Source organism: Diadema antillarum, unplaced genomic scaffold (assembly GCF_040938485.1).
Source record: "Diadema antillarum isolate AM-2024a unplaced genomic scaffold, OU_Dant_1.0 scf00000174, whole genome shotgun sequence".
Lineage (NCBI taxonomy): Eukaryota > Metazoa > Echinodermata > Echinoidea > Diadematoida > Diadematidae > Diadema > Diadema antillarum.
The window spans coordinates 769,335-787,066 of NW_027271063.1; the positions used below are offsets into that span (position 1 = coordinate 769,335).

At 42.2% G+C, this 17,732-nt stretch overlaps 1 protein-coding gene across 1 annotated transcript; it reads right to left on the reverse strand.

Moving 5' to 3' along the window:
• Positions 1–1,194: 1,194 nt before the first annotated feature.
• Positions 1,195–12,776, reverse strand: LOC139722860 (apoptosis inhibitor 5-like). Its single transcript, XM_071634143.1, has 12 exons — positions 12,622–12,776; positions 9,485–9,646; positions 8,748–8,913; positions 8,110–8,261; positions 7,075–7,215; positions 6,239–6,304; positions 5,511–5,756; positions 4,638–4,822; positions 4,005–4,155; positions 3,254–3,348; positions 1,861–2,057; positions 1,195–1,314 (listed from the first exon to the last, which is right to left on the reverse strand). The coding sequence occupies exons 1-12, from the start codon at positions 12,688–12,690 to the stop codon at positions 1,238–1,240; spliced, it is 1,707 nt and encodes a 568-aa protein (XP_071490244.1). The 5' UTR covers positions 12,691–12,776; the 3' UTR covers positions 1,195–1,237.
• Positions 12,777–17,732: the final 4,956 nt, after the last annotated feature.

Genomic DNA, 17,732 nt, shown 5'->3' on the forward strand with positions numbered 1-17,732 from the left:
TGTAGATAGTCCCATATATTCATATCTCTGTTAGGATTAAATATGGGTACTTGGTCCTGCAGCTTACTGTAACACAGTTTCGTTTATGCTGTTCAACAGAAGCTTGAACAACATAGGCCCTGATCCTCCATTATAACCACATTTGTTAGATGTGATCATAAATAGCAAGTTGTAGGCAATATCTCTTGGCCACATTTTTTGTTTTGCACACATGCCTCTAGGCATTTGTGCCAAGTTCAACACCTGTGCCAGTTCCAAGCAGATGTATGTAGTTGCTAGCTGGAAGCTGCTAGGTCAGCAGTACACATGGTAAGCAGAACCATTGTCGAATGGTTCACATCTAGACAACCCTGCCATAAATGCAGTGGTTACAACAGACTGCCAGCTTAAAAAACAAATAAACAAAGCAAAAAAACAACTTAAAAAAATATCTAAGGATGGACAAACAACTTTACCACAGCTTTCTTACATATTATCTCAAGTAAGTTTAGTCATGGCAGACCACTTTGGATAACCGAGTAATACCAGAAATTTGACACATATCAAGGTTGCAGTATCAGCATATTACTACACCATGGCAACTTAGGGAATATGAGAGGAAAACACATATTTTCATTGCAACAAATGCATATCACAATAATTTACACTCTTACGCCTCGTTGCTAATGGCCCTCTGGTTGCCGTTCTTGCCCCCTTTTGCACCACCCACATTCACTGCTCTACTCTGGTATAGGACGAAAGTAACAACGTGACGTTATTCCCTCCCCCCCCCCCCCCCCCCCCCCCCCCCACCCATAAGCATAAATGTATCATTCATGAATGTATGTCAAACACATGTTGCTAGGTATCTGCACAAAATACAGACTTCTATGTCACAGACATCTCACATTTCAATGAGCATTTCAGTTGAACACTTTGCATGCATACATGTACAACACGGTAGGTCCAAATTAATACTTCAGAATTAGCTAAATTGTTACTTTCTTCCTTTTACCACAGTAGGGCAGTGATTCTTTCTTTTTTCTCTCTCTCACTCTTTCTAGCAATCTCTATCTATCTCTCTTTCTGTGGCCCTGAGGTGTCCAATCTTGTCCAAGTGACAACCACGGCAATACTAGGGTGCAGTCTTTCCGTTCAGTTCAAACTTGGTCCTCTTTCTCCCTGGCCAACGAGGGCGCCGTCTCCCAGTAGGGCAAAAAAAAAAAAGAGTCATACTATCAGCACCATTGGCTTTCCTTTAGTACCGCCTGCCCCTGCCACGCCCCCTGTTGCGATTCCAGCCCCCACGACTCCTCTGGTTCCTTGGATTGCCTCCTACGCACCACACATAAAATAACGAAAAACAATGGAAAACTTTCACTTTCTGTAACACAGGTTGATTTTATATCCACATTTTTTCCCCATGAAAATCATACATAATTTGCAGGTCATGCACAGTGTATTTTGAACAGAAATGTGCATTATAAATTCAATAACAACTCTTTTTTGGGGGGTTTACTGTATTTTAATACAGTGAAATCAAAGAAATAAAAAAAATGGAGGAGTCTGCCATTTTAAGCAGTTCCTGCTGTTCTTATTTTCATGAATTATCAAGAGTTGACTGATTAAAGTGCTAATATCTTGCCTTCTGTCCTGGAACACAAAAATGCAATGTTTATCAGCTGCAAGCAAGGAATAGTGAACTTGTTATCTTTTTTCTTTTTTTTAAAAGCAGGATTGTACTTTTTTCCTGTATGGTTCATAGACTACACCTTGCCACACTATATGCAAATTTGCAAAACATCTTGCCTTTGCAAGGTGCTCACACGAGTGCTCTCAACACATCCAACGCAATTCCTATTGAAATTCTGCTTTACTCACCGTACGCATTGCCGTAATTTGCCTCGCCACCAGAGGGCGCACTACCAGCCTTCTGGCTGTACTTGCCACCGGGAGGGGTGTACATCGTCCTGTTGCCCCTCTTCTGACCCCCGCCGCCGCCGCCCCTGTTCTGGTTCTTCTTGGCTGGAGGGGAACCGTCTGAGAAGGTGATGGGTGTGATGTTGCCCCTCTTTTGACTGTACACCAAGAGACAAAGACAGAGAGATAAAGACAAAAAACAAACAAACAAACAAACACACAAAGACAGGTAAAGAGAGAAAGAAGCAGAAAGAGAGAGATGGAGAGAAAGAGGGAGAGATAGAAAAAGAGAGAGATGACGACAGAGAGTAGAGGAAAGACAAAAAGTAAGTAAAACTACAGAAGCACATTATCGTCATTGCAATACATGAACCCCCTCCCACTCCTCCGTCCTTTCTTTCCTTTCCTTATTTTCTTCTTCTCTTCTTTTCTTGCAGTGTGCAAGAAACCTCCTGGGTTACATAATATTGCACCTTTACGGTGGGCTCTGGAAAGCAGTGAATGTAGGCATTTCGTCAGTAAAGAATTTGTCAGATTAGTCCCTGTTCATTCTCACGTACGAACCAAAACATGGTTAATCACGCCCCAGTGACTACCTGAGAGATTCAACGCCTGGCCATAATTTGAAGATTTAGAAGTCTGAAGGGTTCTAGGACAATTACCCCCTGGACAATTACCCCAGATCCTTCCCCTGACCCTAACCCTAATCTTAATCCTGAACCTAATCCTGACTCTAACCCAAACTCTAACCCTAAACCTCAACTAAATCCTAATCTTTACTCTAACCATATCACTAAATAGTATTTAGTCGGGGAGTAATTGTCCTCAGGGGCTAATTGCCCTGATATGGTCATAAGATGATGAGTTTTCTGCATCTTGCTATTTCACAGAAAGCGTGGATTACGAATTAGTCCTTAATTTTTTGATTTCCCATTAAAAAATGCAGTCTTAGTATATCAAAGTACATGCATATCTCTATTGTGCCTGCACAGGAGTAGTTACAAGCACGAGTAACACAGAAACATTACATTCACTGCATGCAGCAATCGTATTCAAGAACTACGATGGGTAAGGTACTACACAATTATTCAAAAATTACTAGTATACACAACCATTTTTGCTACTGAAGTGTTGTACCCGAGTGCAATGTACGGGCACACACCCCTCACTACCCCCCCCCCCCCCAAAAAAAAAAAAAAAATTACCTAGTAATACGTATGCCACCACAGGTATTCCAATGCTATGTTGCATGTCACTTTGAGCATGAATACAGATTATTATCTAGTCATCTAAAGGGATGATAATGAAGCTAATTGATGGAGACAGATCATTTAGACAGTTTATAGTAACTCACGCGGCCTGGTCTTTAGATGGCGGTGGCTGCTTGTTGACTGGTCTCCAGGACAAGATGATGGTGCTCTTGTAGGAGGGTGGATTGTGGAATAGGTCCTAAGAGAGAAGGGCAGGATTACACGATATATTACTAAGTATACAATTTTGCCTACATCATTCAAACTGAAAAGTTTGACGTGAAATGGAAATAAAATGTGAGCAAGCGGTACAGTCAGGACCCTCTGTCACTTCTCTGTAGTAGTTAATGTTATCAATCCACGTATCTACAATCCCAGTCAGACTTTGCAAAACCGTGCGTACTTTACTTCTCGATAACTTCCTGCAGTTCGTATGCGCAATCACTCTACGAACAAAATTTGCGGAATGTTTAAGCAATGTGAAACTACCTTTAGTTTTGTTCCTCGGCACACATTTTTCACGGGGGGTAATTTGATTGTGTGTCAAGCACGCAATCAAAGAAGGAGTTAAGATGTTTGTTTCTTCCCATAAGTGAACACTATTTGTTTTCTTTTATGAATAGTAGTTTCATTGTCTTATGGTATCATTTATTCTAACCTTACTGTAAACAATTTTTTATTGGTATAAAGGTCACAAATAAGACTGCTGAATATTGCTTATCAAATGGTGGCGAGCTAGTGGAGTAAAATGCAATCAAAAGACAATTGACTCCAATTTTGAGTATATAAAACATGAATGTCAATACAAAGTGTCAGAAACAGGTGTGGGGGGGGGGAGGGGTGTGAAGGAGTTACCTTTGTGAGGATGTCGATGTTGGATGTGATCCTGAGGGCAACGACCTTCAGTTTGTTCTCCTCTGTCTTCAGCTCTTCACCAGACTTCCCCTGGAGGGCCAGACGCAGCTGGCGCTTGTACATCTGAACGCCCCGGGCAAAGTACTGCAGCCTGCATTGACACATGACGCATTGAACGAGGAGGTGTTTCACACTTACCAACATGAATGCAATTCACACTCAACAACATGGATAAACTGTGATGTCATTGTAGGAACACCCAAATGAAGGCATAAAGAACTTGACATTGAGAAGTTTCAGACTAACAAAACAAGCCTGTTAGTAAACTTGTCTACATATATGTCTCATGATAATCTAGTTAGTATTTTTATAAGTCTGTAATCAGACTTCAATCAAATTTCTCCCCCAAACATATCACAGTTGGCATATATACAGTACTCCAAGCAAGGAAGTATGTTGCAAGACCAAAATGAAGACAAGAAACTAATATTTATCTTATCTCTGTTTCATAACCACACTGTGCGATACACTACTCCCATCCTTTTTAAATGGCTTTTACAGCACTTGGACTTCAAAGACTATGTGTTTTATTGGCTCCACACAAAATGGTCATCCATTGCGGCATCCACTGACCTGATTCGAAAGTCCTTCAGCCGCTCGGCGTGCTCCTCTCCAGTGAGAAACTCTGGTGTCCTCCTGGCCAGCTGGTGGAAGGCGAACATCAAGCACTCCACGTAGGAGAACTGGAGCTGGGGGCCCTCAGGGGTCTCTTTGTTCTCATTTTCCTCACCCTCAGCCGGAGGCAGGGGCATGTAGTCCTGCAGGGGTGGGGGGGGGGGGGGGCATGGAAGAAAATTACAGTGAGTGAGAAATACTGTAAAAGCAGAAATGTTTGCATACATGACTCTTTGAAGTGCAATCATGAAGTCAAGATATGCAAAAGTGAAATACATGTGAAAGTTCTTGCACACACAATGCACTGAATGCAAGCGGCAATTCATGAAAGTTTCATGCTGCCATAAAAGGCCGTCGGCTCCAATTCGCAAAAGTTTAATGCTGCAAATGCTTCAGATTTTACAGCATATAAAGCCCGCCCGCACACTATACGATCGGACCAGTCGTACGACCTTAAGACCGGAAGTGTGACGTCGCCAGCCTTGCCAGTTTCCAGTTGTACGACTGTAGTGCCAGTCATAGAGATTTGACATGTTGAATTTCCACAACTGGTGGTGGGCTTTCAGCCAATCATGATACAGTGTTATGCAAACAGTATAGAAGTGCACACAATGCGTACTGCGTGTGCTTCCATACTTCACCATGATCAATGGTAATATGTACAGAAGCCAGAATGGTCGTAAGCCTAGTTGTGTAGTCTCGACTGTATATTGTGCATTGCCAGGTCGTACGACCTGGTCTCAAGGTCGTATAGTCGTGAGTCGTATAGTGTGCAGCCTGGTTAAGTCTCCAAGTCTTGGTGGCAGAATGCTTTTTGACTGCTTCACTCACCACCAGAACATTGAAAAGGCGCTCCAGGTGGGGCTCTGCGGGTAGGTCGCCGCAGTTTGGCGCCATCTCCGCCACCAGCTTCAGCATCTCCAGCTTGGTGCTGTCCTTTTCCGTGTCCTTCTCCTTGTCTCCCTTCTCCTCCCCCTCCTTCTCACCCTCCGCCTCCGGCTGCGAGACGAGCTGGCTGAAGTTTGGCAGGACGTGCTCGCAGATGTAGGACACGAATTGTGTGGAGGGAACGTTTTTCTGCAGGACACACACATACACACACACACAAGTGCACACAAAATAAAATATATGAAAGTGAAGGAAAGGCTGTTTAGTTCAAAAGAACAAGGAATGTACTTCTCATTCTAGATTCATATATCCAAACACAAAGCAGCATTCATTTTTGGCAACTTCAACCACAATACGACAACATAAGTTCCTCTATCCTTCAATCGGTAGAGTGTGTGATCTCGCATAATATCATAATATCATAATATCAACCAAGATATGTGTACTCTACAAAGTAGAGAAGGGAAACGAACCAGTAATAAAGCACACAAAACATTTCTCCATTTCAGAAAACATTTCCTCAAACTCACACCGGCTCCCAGAGTTCAGTTTAGATTTAAATTATCATAACTCTGCTATATTGACAAAAACAAACAAACAAACTAACAAACAAACAAACAAACAAACAAATGAAATTAACAGTTGCATGAGCTCAAAGTTGAAGTACTTACCGAGAAGAAGGGCATGGCTTGCCGCACACACTGCATTAGTCTGTCAACACAGTCTGGGTCAGAATGCTGTGGATGTAAGAAAAATTGACTCAGTCAGAGTTGTCATGGTCTGCTATTAAAGCAATGCAGCTTTTCACTTTTCATCTGGGCAAATACAACTTATTGCTATTCATTGAGGCAAATGCAAGGCAGATTTTTTTCGTTCTTTTCTTTTTTACTAAAATAGAGGAGTAGTTGTTGGGAACCCCCATAATCATCATGATAATCATGATAAAATAGTAGGGGCAATGATGATGAAAATGATAGTGATGTCACAGAAGACTGCAGTGAACGTGAATCTGATGATGACATCGAGAATACAATTATGATCATGAGCATGATGATGATATTGATGAAGGTGATGGTGAGCAGTGTGATATTCATGATAATCATCATCATCACTTCAACCACGATGATGATGATGATGATGATAAATGATGATGATGATGATGATGATGATATCGACACAGATAATAGCGAGTATTGTGATGATACATGATTGAGGCAACAGGGAAGACTGCCGCGAACATGAATCAGATGATATTAAGAACACCGGTTTATGATCGAAGTACACCTGTATGATAATGATGATATTGATGAAGGCCATGGTGAGCAGTGTGATATTCATTATAATGATCATCACTCCAATCATGATTTTGATAATGATGATGATGATGATGATGATGATGATGACGATGATGATGACGATGATGGCAATATTGACAAAGAAAACAGTGAGTATCGTGATGTTAATGATAGTGATATCATCACGGTTAATACAATGATGATGTTTATACCTGGAATTCTGAAGTCAGGTCAGCCTGTTCTGTGACCAGCTCGAGGAGCTGCTTCCGTCCCTGGAGGGTCTGCATGCTGGTCAGTCCGGTCAGCAGCTTCATGAAGAGGACAAACTCTTCACCAGTCACATCTGCCAGGACCTGTGGAAAGAAGGTGACAACAACAGCACGCGGCACATGCCAGGATTACAGGGGCAATTTTCAGCTCGAACAAGAAACCTCTACTCTCAGCTGAAGTGTCGGTGTATTAACAGTTACCATGTAGCTCTGCAAGGAGTCATAATTTGCAATTTTCCCCCTGTCCTCTGCAGGTCGTTTCACAATAAAAATTACACATAAACATATTGGACGATGGTACTCAAGTTGAAGAGCAATCTATCAAAAATGAACACGGTACACAGAGAATCTGGAGCTGTCTGGTTTTTCCTTTCTTTAACAATCAATGGATTTCCTTGTTCAAACAGCAGCTAACGCTATTTGATTCCTCAAAGATACCCATCGGATCAAGCATACAGTACACAATGTTACACTGCAGCCTAGAGGCTTACATGTATTGTACGAGATGATAAAATGGATTTAAAGTCCCCAATGATAATACATGCAACCTCTAACTTCCTTGAATTGATAACTGTCTATAATTCTTTCCCTGTCGGTGATATATTCTCTCAAAAGATGTGAATTATCTGGTAACTCAGTAATACATACACTTGGCTACAATGAGTCAACCACAGTATCTACTGGCTAGCGGGCAAGTCAGTTTGTGGCATCCAGGCAGATTGAACGTTTCCATCACATGAATGATGATAACCATAGTCTTTCCTTCTGGTCACTATACTGTTGGGTTTGCAAATGAAGACTACAATCAAGACACCCACAGTGTTATACTTACTATCAGCCTCAAATTGATCGTAGAGTGAGACGTACTGGTCACTGAGTGCTATACAAAGCATGCAAGATAAAGTGTGTGGAAACCACTCGTGATATGTAGAATACAGAGTAAGGAAAGCCTCGTGTGAGAAAATATCAAACACTAACCTCTTTTGATTTCTCGACCAGGAAGTCTTCCACTTCCTTGGGGATGCGCTCCGCCGGCAACCCTTGAATCTTGTTGCCAAGGAACTTGATGGCCCTGTCTCTGACTTTGTCTTCTCCCGACAGGATCTGGTTGAAGATTCCCCCAAGGGTGCCTGGCATAGGTATAAACAAAAAAAGTGAAACAATATGACACAGATGAGGAAAGCAACAATCACATAAGCTGGTAATTTGTGAACAAATCAAGCCAGTCAGAACGATATAATTTGCAACCACAATTGTTGCTGAATCAAAACATTACTTTCCACCAAAATGCAAAAAAACCCAACAAAAACAATCAAACAAGCTAACTTACACACATCAAACAAGCTAACTTACACACATCAAACTTAAAAAACAAACACACACACCACACTTACACAAACATTTTGCAGAAAAAACAAACAAACACAAACAAACATACAGGGCATTGCACTAGATATTTCTCCTGCGTGCCCTTAATGGGCATTAAGGCATGGTTCACAAACTTTGAACACACCAAATCCCCATTTCCTGTGAGTTAAGTCGCCCTGGGCAAGGAGGCAGCTGAGGTTTGTAGCAACCCATCATACAAACCACTCCACCCCCAAAATGTAAAGTACCTTTGGCGTCTATGTTGTACAGTGACATGAGGGCTGTCCTGACGATATTTAGCTCTGGGAGGTCGTCCGACTGCAGCAGCTGCGTCAGGACATCGGCGATGCGTAGCAGGTGGTCGGCAGAGTCACGACAGAGATTGGGTAGCTCCTTGATGGCTTGTCTCCGGATCTGTCGCAAAATGCAGGGATAAAAGGCGGGTTACTGCTCACTCAAGATTTTATGTTAGAGACTTAAGCCCCATTTTAACAAAACCTTTCAAACTAGAGTTATGACAACAAAATCCGGGTAGTATCCGGTTAATCACATGAATGTACCAGTTTTGTCTGTCCATCTTACAAATACATACATGTACGTTACCCACTAGGTCCAGAAATGGTACATAAAACACAGTGTTTAATAGAATTTAAGTGCTGCTATTACCTTTTGTAATCAATATTTGGCCATTCAGATGAAAAACAACAAATTTTCAATGAGCATTCATTATTTGACCTCCATATGTTATTAAATAGATTTCAGTCCAGTATTTCCTATGTTACACCAAAAATGTTCATTTTGGCAAAAATTCTATGAGACTGAGCACTTCTTTGAAGTATTTCGGGGACAAAGTTATCTCTCATTAATATGTGTTCTGATCATATTGTATTGGGGGTGATGAACATTAGAATCAGAAAATAACCCAACATCCTTAAACTGTACCCTTTTACTGTGGAAATATCCAACTACAAATTGTAAAACCCACCATCGAGACGTCATCTTCACAGAGATCCAGCTGGGCATTGATGGCCTGCTCCGCCATGCTGGGGAAGTGCTTGAAGAACTTGGGGATGAACTGAGCAGCCAGCTGCTTCTGGGGTGCTTCTGCTCCCACCGCACTCAGGATGGACTTGTACTCCTTCTCATGCTGTGTGGGAGTGGAGTGCCAAATTCAATAGAAGCAAAATTAGACCCTACATCTCATTAGAATCTGATGGATGTGGTTGACAGAAGTGATTTCACCATATTCCATATCCAGTACGCAACCTGCTAGAATCTACCACTAGATGCTCTAAATACAATGTATGGGTGATCTGTGTCATAGCTACCGTAAAACATAATATTTTCGCGAATGGGAGGCGACGGCCTTATACGCAGCATGAAATGTTAGCGAGTTGCCCAGAACATTTAATGCATATAGTGTAGACAAGATCTTTAGTGGGCATTTTAATTTCACGAAACTTGGCTCTCGCGAAATTAAAATGCACGCGAACATTCCTCTTTTTACAGTACCCGTATTCAAAACATGGGGTACATTTGTACCGAATCTTCAGGAGTACATTTCAGATACAGGTAGACTGGGGGTCCCAGGTGATGGAGCAGCATTCATTAAGTGCAGATGTACAAGGGATTTATGGGCAGCCTCTCTAAATGATTGTGGAAGGGTTTTCTAGTTGTAAGGGTATTGTATACTTCAAGCTTGATTTGAGAGAGTTGTAGCAGGGATTTTGTTTTAAGCAATGGCCCAATGGCATGAATGTCGACATCGATATTGACAATGCTTCCTGTGACCGATTTTGGATTTGGTTCAAATTTAAATCAAATTTAAATCTAAGTAGATAATTTTGGGGTGCTAGTGTACTTTTGCACCTGTTTGTCACATGATCTCCAAACATGCACAAACTGACTCTAAATATCCAACGGCCTCGAATATTTGCACCCGAGTGAGATTCAAGTCCAGTAGAAAAGGAATTTGTCACCATTTTGACACTTATACACTTGTTGGAATATGTCGATCGCAGCTAGTTCACTCGGCGATAACTGCGTTGCACAGGAGCAGACAGTGCAGCACGGTGTACAAAACATATTCACGGCAGCACAGCAGCGAGCACCGTGATTGATCTGAATGTAGCTATATCACAGCGATCAGAGCAAGTTCTTCTATGGTATCTTTAAAAAGATAATAATTTTTCCGCCTTTCTCTCAGCTTGTACCGAGTCGCAATATGTAGCGATTGATTGGGGATTGGGGTTGTTCGCGTTGTGTGTGTGTGTATGTGTGTGCACACGTGCGTATGTGAGAGGGTGTGTGTGCATGAAAGAAGATTGTGAAAAATGTGGTTATACAGCTGTAATACAACTTAATACAAGGGTGAAAGAATATAATGCTTTTAAAAAAGGCTAGGAAAAGGGAGAAAAGGAAATGAAAGAAAGATCTATGTATGAAAATAAAAACCCTGGAAAAAATGAAACAAAAGGTTTACAAAATAGAGAGTTCACTAAAAGATAATGGAAGGAAAAAAAAAGAAGAGAAACTAGCATTATAAGGAAAGCATAAGGGAGAGATGGATATGTTTGAAAAGAAATGAGGAAAGCAAAGAGAAAATATAGGGCTTAGGGGGTCTAGATTAAAAACAGAATTTACTAAAGCACTAACGTTAGGTAGAATAATAGAATCACAATGAGAGATGAATCAAAACTGGATGAAAGCAAAGATGATTTAGGAAGGAAAGAAAGAATTATAGAGGTCTACAGGTTGAAAAGGAAATGAAGAAAAGGATTCATTAGAACGACACATATGTCATAAGAAAAAGATATTGGAAAGGATAGAAAGGAAAAACCCTTGCAGTTGGAGGGAAAAACAACCCATGAAGAAAACAAAGAACAATTACTGAATTAGGCAGAAAGTACAGTTAAATAGAAAATTGAAAAAGTTACACAAGAGGAAAACCACAAAGAAATTTAGGTATAGAGACAGAGCAGAGTCTACCTGAGATAGCCTGAAAATGAAAGAAGAAAAGATAGAAAAGAAAGAGAAAGTCAAGTGGCAGCACACACTCGCACATGCGCTCAACCGCTTTCTCAACAGCTTTTTAATGACACCCGTAGATCTAACGTTAGAAAAAAAAGTCGCTGTGTCGCTACATCAGAGACTCCAACCCCAAGCACCTTCTGATCTTGAGATTCTCCCGCCCGAAACCCCTAGCAAACGGGAGACTCCAAGTTGATGTGTGCGAGGCGCGAAGTTCCTAGGGTTCTAGGTGTTCTCTGGTGTTATCTAAGGCTTATTTTTTCAACATACGATAGAAATAAGTAAGAAATCCTTTCCACCGGGAGACACAGAGCCAGGGCGGGAGAAATCAAATCTCAAACGGGAGAACGGGAGATTTTGCAAAAATGGGCTTTCGGCGGGAGATCTCCCGTCGAAAACGGGAGAGTTGGAGTCTCTGCTACATTCAGACCAAATTATCGACCCTGCCGTGTACTGTACTGTGCTGTGCCGTGGCATGCGCTGAACGTACAATGATTGTGTACAGTCAGCATTTCAAGACTGAAGAGATTGAGATTTTCCAACGATTTTCTGACACTTGTAGAAAGTGTTAAAACTTAACGTAACGTCTATTCGACTTTGGAGACTCAGATGCAAGTATTTTTAGGTTACTGAATAACAAGGCACAAGCAAGCAAGCAAGCAAGGGTTTGTTCATGTTTGGTCTTTTGGAGATCATTTTGACAAACACTAAACAGGTGCGAAAAAAGTACACTAACCTTATTAACGTTAGGGTCTAACTGTTAGTCACTAGCGCCAATTTTGGTGCATTTTGCCATTTTGGTTGAGTGGAATTCGAGTTATCTACATGGAAACGAAAGAATATTGGTACTATTTTGCCAAAGTGGCAGTGTCCAGGGTACTTATGTTACATCACATCACAAAGGGTGGTACTGGTATGCCAGGACCTGCTCTGCTGTCAGTGGCCAGCTGCACGCAAGGCAATGCCAATGAATACAATTGACCGGGTAAACCCTTTAAGAAATACCTCATAGGCTTACTACGCGATCATGACTGTGGCTTATGGAGCGGCGTGAAGACGAAGAAACTTTGATAAAATGAAACAAATCTGTACCTGGTTAGCATTTTCTCCAGCCTCTGCTAGGATTTCATAGTCCTTGTACAGCTGTTCCACTGTTACCATGGCGAAAGATGTGAAGCTAATTGCTATAAATGTTGGTAATTGCTGTCAGTTCTGTGTCAAATTAGACAAGATGCGGCACACGCCAACACGACTCTTTTTTTTTCTCCTTCAGCAGTCTGTAAAATGCAAACAGCGCCATCGACGTTGAAGATTTTTTTTATTACAGATTACGACTACGACTACAAACAAACGGTGCCTATTTATGTAGGGCCTAGGCCTATATAAAACGAATTTTTCCTGAATAAAAAAGATGCAAAAACAAAGTAGAATATCAATTCTATTTGTAGGAAATCAAGGGACTAGAAAGATCGTTGGTGTATGATGGGTCGCGCCGCCGTTGTGGGAACACGTATCGTGGGAGTGCTCTCTTTTAATTTTGTAATTTTGTAATTTTTGGTTATTTTTCGCGGCAGTTTTTTCATCGAATCATTGTTATTCTTCAATATGAGCAATATTGGTATTTAATTGAACACTGTTTATCTGGATTAAACGGAATTTGAAACAAGAATTTCAGATACATTTTCGCGCGTCAAGCAGCCGTTTTGGAAACTTGATACAGTGTAGTCCCATCTATATTTCTTGGTGTTGGACATCTTCACATTAGTCGCGGTCCAAGCAGCCATCTTGGAAATTTGGCACAGTTTAGTCCCAGCTATGCTTTTTGGTGTGTGGTCTCTTCACTTACTTGTGCATCTGAATCATCATCGCTGCACAGCCCACAGGGATTTCAAGCTTCTCTACTACTAGCTAGCCTACTACTAGACTAGTTCTGAGCAAGATTCTCCTGGTTCTGTAAAACAGGTTTTTCATCCTTAACAGACAACAATGGCCAACGCTGTGTATATTTCAGTTCCTGATCCGAGGTCAGTAGATTAACTTTTCAATCCTCACGAATATTACAGCCTACACTGCACATGAGCGAACATCATGTTTAATGCACAAATCTATGCCAGTATTTTCTTCTTATCAATACTGGCCACAAACCTCCTTCTGACTATATCATATTCCTGCCCTTTTTCATCGCGGTACACACCCCATCGGAATACGAAGCCAGAGGCGTACAAATGTTTCCTTGTCACCTTTCTCAGCCAAGACCTTGCCAATAACAGTACCAATGATGTGCGCCTATCCAACTTCAGGCACCTTCAAGCCTCTTGGATCACCTCCACCCAGAGCCTCTCCTTATCGCACACCAGCTCTAAACCTGTGCCAAAGAAGGATTCTGTTTTTATGTACATTGCTATTCTTATGATAATACATGCTCATGACACTGAAATCAATCCAGGCCCGTACACGCCCAAGTACCCTTGTGGAGTTTGCGGCAAAGCTGTCCGTTGGTCCAAAACCAGAACTGCAGTGGCTTGCGACACCTGTGATACCTGGTTTCACACAGACTGTATGGGAATGTCCAATGAATCGTATGAACGTGTAAATAAGTCCAATGTCACTTGGATATGTAACAAATGCAATTCTCCTAACCACAGTCTTTCTCTCCTGGACTCATACACAACCTCAACTGACAACAGTTTCTCTCCTCTTGTGGATGCATGTTCAGCCACAGTCCCAGCTCCACCAACAGACTCAGTTTCAACCCCAAATTCTTCCAGTACCTGTACCCGTACTCCATCTGATTCTGGATCAGAACCAAACCCTGGATCTCCTATCCATCAGTCATCGCCGATTAAGACCAATGCACGTCAAAAGAAGAACCAACCTAAACCTCTCAAAATACTGTCTGTCAACTTGCAGAGTCTTTGTGCTAAACGTGAAGCTTTCTGGGAAGCGGTCAATAGTTGCCAACCTGACATCATCATCGCAAATGAAACCTGGCTGAAACCGACTATTCTCAATACAGAATTATTGCCCCCAGGCTATAACACCCCCATAAGGAAAGATCGTGCAGATGGCTATGGAGGGGTCCTACTAGCCACAAAGAAGGATCTCATTGACTGTGAGATAAAGATTGACTCTACATGCGAGCTCATAGCAACCAAGATACAAGTCTATGGCCAACAACCAGTAATCGCTGTATCAGCCTACCGCCCACCCAAGAACGACCCAGACCTTGCTCAAGGCATGTGCAAAGCTATTATGGACATCATTTCTAGCAATTCATCTGCTGTGGTCTGGATTAGTGGGGACTTTAATCTTCCCGACATTAACTGGACCAGTGGTGCCATTGAGGGTCATCAGTACTCCACTGCAGTCAACAACCACTTCCTCTCCACTTTCGCTGATGCTGGACTCACACAAGTAGTAAGCCAACCCACGAGAGGTGACAGAACACTGGATATCTTTCTGACCAACAGGCCATCCCTTATCTCTCGCTGCATTACTACACCTGGAGTGAGCGATCATGACATGGTGCTCACCTTGTCGGACACCCGTGCCAGGAAACTCAAACCTGTTCAAAGAAAAATTTTCTTATGGAAGAAAGCTGACTGGGCTGTCATTAAGTCGGAAATCCTCACTTTCAGGGAGCATTTTCTTCAGGCAAACTCGATCTCCACTGAAGTCAACACCATATGGCATCAAATTACATCTGAACTTCATCAGGTTTTGGATAAGCATGTTTCATCCAAGTTCACTTCTACTCGCTATAGTCAGCCTTGGGTCAACACTCACATCAAAGCTCTTTCTAGGAGGAAGAAAAGAGCCTTCATACGAGCACGCAGAAGTGGTAAATCTGAAGACTGGGACAAGTACAAAACTGTTAAAAAGGATATGCAGAGGGAGTGCAGGTCAACATACCATTCATTTATCAGTGACATGCTCAGCGATGAGGAGGGAAAGCCCAAGAGATTCTGGTCGTACATTAAAAGCCTACGATGTGACAACAGTGGTGTTGCACCATTACTGAAAGATGGCATTCTACAGTGTGAATCGTCAACTAAGGCTAACTTGTTGAACGAACAATTTGCTTCAGTTTTCACACATGAAAATACATCGGAGCTCCCAGACCTTGGCTACAGTCCTCATCCTTCTATCATTGACTTCTCTATCAGCCCTGAAGGAGTAAGAAGGCTTCTCTCTAACATCAAACCACATACAGCATGCGGTCCAGACAACTTACCAGCACGATTGTTAAAAGAAGCCGCAGATGAACTCGCGCCCATTCTCTGCCTTCTATTTAATGCCACCCTCCATCAAGGCAAAATCCCTCTTGAGTGGAAGTCTGCAAATATCACCCCCATCTTCAAGAGGGGGGACAAGCATAGACCGGAAAACTACAGACCAATTTCCCTCACTTCAATCATCTGTAAGTCTGTTGAGCATATCATTCACAGCCAGATAATGCATCACCTTGACACCCTCAATCTTCTCACAGACTGCCAATTTGGTTTCAGACGTAGACGCTCTTGTGAATCACAACTGCTGGTCACTGTCCAAGATCTTGCCACAGGTCTACGAGATAAGCAACAGATTGATGCAATCCTTCTTGACTTGTCTCGGGCATTTGATCGTGTACCACATGAGCGCCTTCTTCTCAAACTCCACTACTATGGTATCAGAGGCAAGCCCCTGGAATGGATAAGGGATTTCCTTCAAGGACGCACCCAACAAGTTACACTGGAAGGATCAAAGAGTGGCACTGTCAGCGTCACCTCAGGAGTACCACAAGGCACTGTCCTGGGACCGTTATTATTTCTGGTCTTCATTAACGACCTTCCCGAGTGCGTTTCTTCATCCATTCGACTTTATGCTGACGATGCACTCCTTTACCGATCCATTAACACTATCACTGACACAGAAACCCTTCACCAAGACCTTCGTAACATCCAGAATTGGGAACAAAAGTGGCTCATGTCTCTCAACGCTGACAAATGTGAGGTGCTGAGAATCACCAACAAGCGAAACAACATCAATGCTACAACTCCATATTCAATTCATGGAAAAGCACTTCGCATTGTGGATGAGGCTAAATATTTGGGTGTCACTATCCATCGCAATCTGACCTGGAAACCCCACATCAATAACATGTGCAAGAGAAGCAACAGCACTCTTGGTTTCCTCAGACGCAACCTAAGGAAATGCCCACCACACATAAAGACGTTGGCTTATAAGACCTATGTAAGACCTACTCTTGAATACTCCTCCACAGTCTGGGACCCTCACACCAAGGAACTCATCAACCAAATCGAGATGGTACAACGACGCGCAGCCCGTTTTGTTACCGCAAACTACGCACAACAAAGCAGTGTTGCCCTCATGCTTCAACAACTGCAGTGGAGATCCCTCTTTGAACGACGAGCCCAAAACAAAGTTCTGATGCTCTACAAGATCATGAACGGTTTTGTAGCCATTCCAGCTGCACCTCCTTACATGTATCCTGCATCGGGTACCAGAGGTCATGATCTCCAACTGAGACAGCACCACTGCCGAATCCAAACCTACCAGCATAGCTTTTTCCCAAGTGTGGTCCCGCTATGGAACAGCCTACCAGCTGCAGCAGTAACGGCTCCTTCTGTTGAAGCCTTCAAGAGCTGCCTCACTTCCATCAATTTACGATAGTCCACCAGAATATTGGTTTTTACTTGCACGTTAGTTTCATGTTAATTTCTGCACCTCCACATGCGTGTTTCTATGACGGCACTACCCTTTTTGTACTCAAGTGCGACAATACTCTGCAAGAGGGATGCACTTACTTGGAAGAAGAAGAAGAAGGATTAAAACAGAACAATGGCTCGGGCTGTCACCAAGAAGGCAACTCCGATCAGAGGCGACTTCCGAGACTACGATTGAACTTGAACTTTGTTACCTTCCTTAATAAATTCTCTATTGCACATATCAATCAGAGATAATGTTAAGTACAATAAAAGACAAGGGAAGGCCTTTGGGAAGTATGACTTGTTTAATAAGGTCCCTCAAAAAGAAAAAAACAAACAAACAAACTTATGAGCAAAAATAGTATTTAGGGCCTACCGCTTACGAAGCTAACAGGTATCTTTGAAATTGGTAACTTTGTATAGTGAAACACACTCAAGCAAATTAACAACAAACCCCCCCCCCCAAAAAAAAAACAAAAAAAACAAAAAAAAACA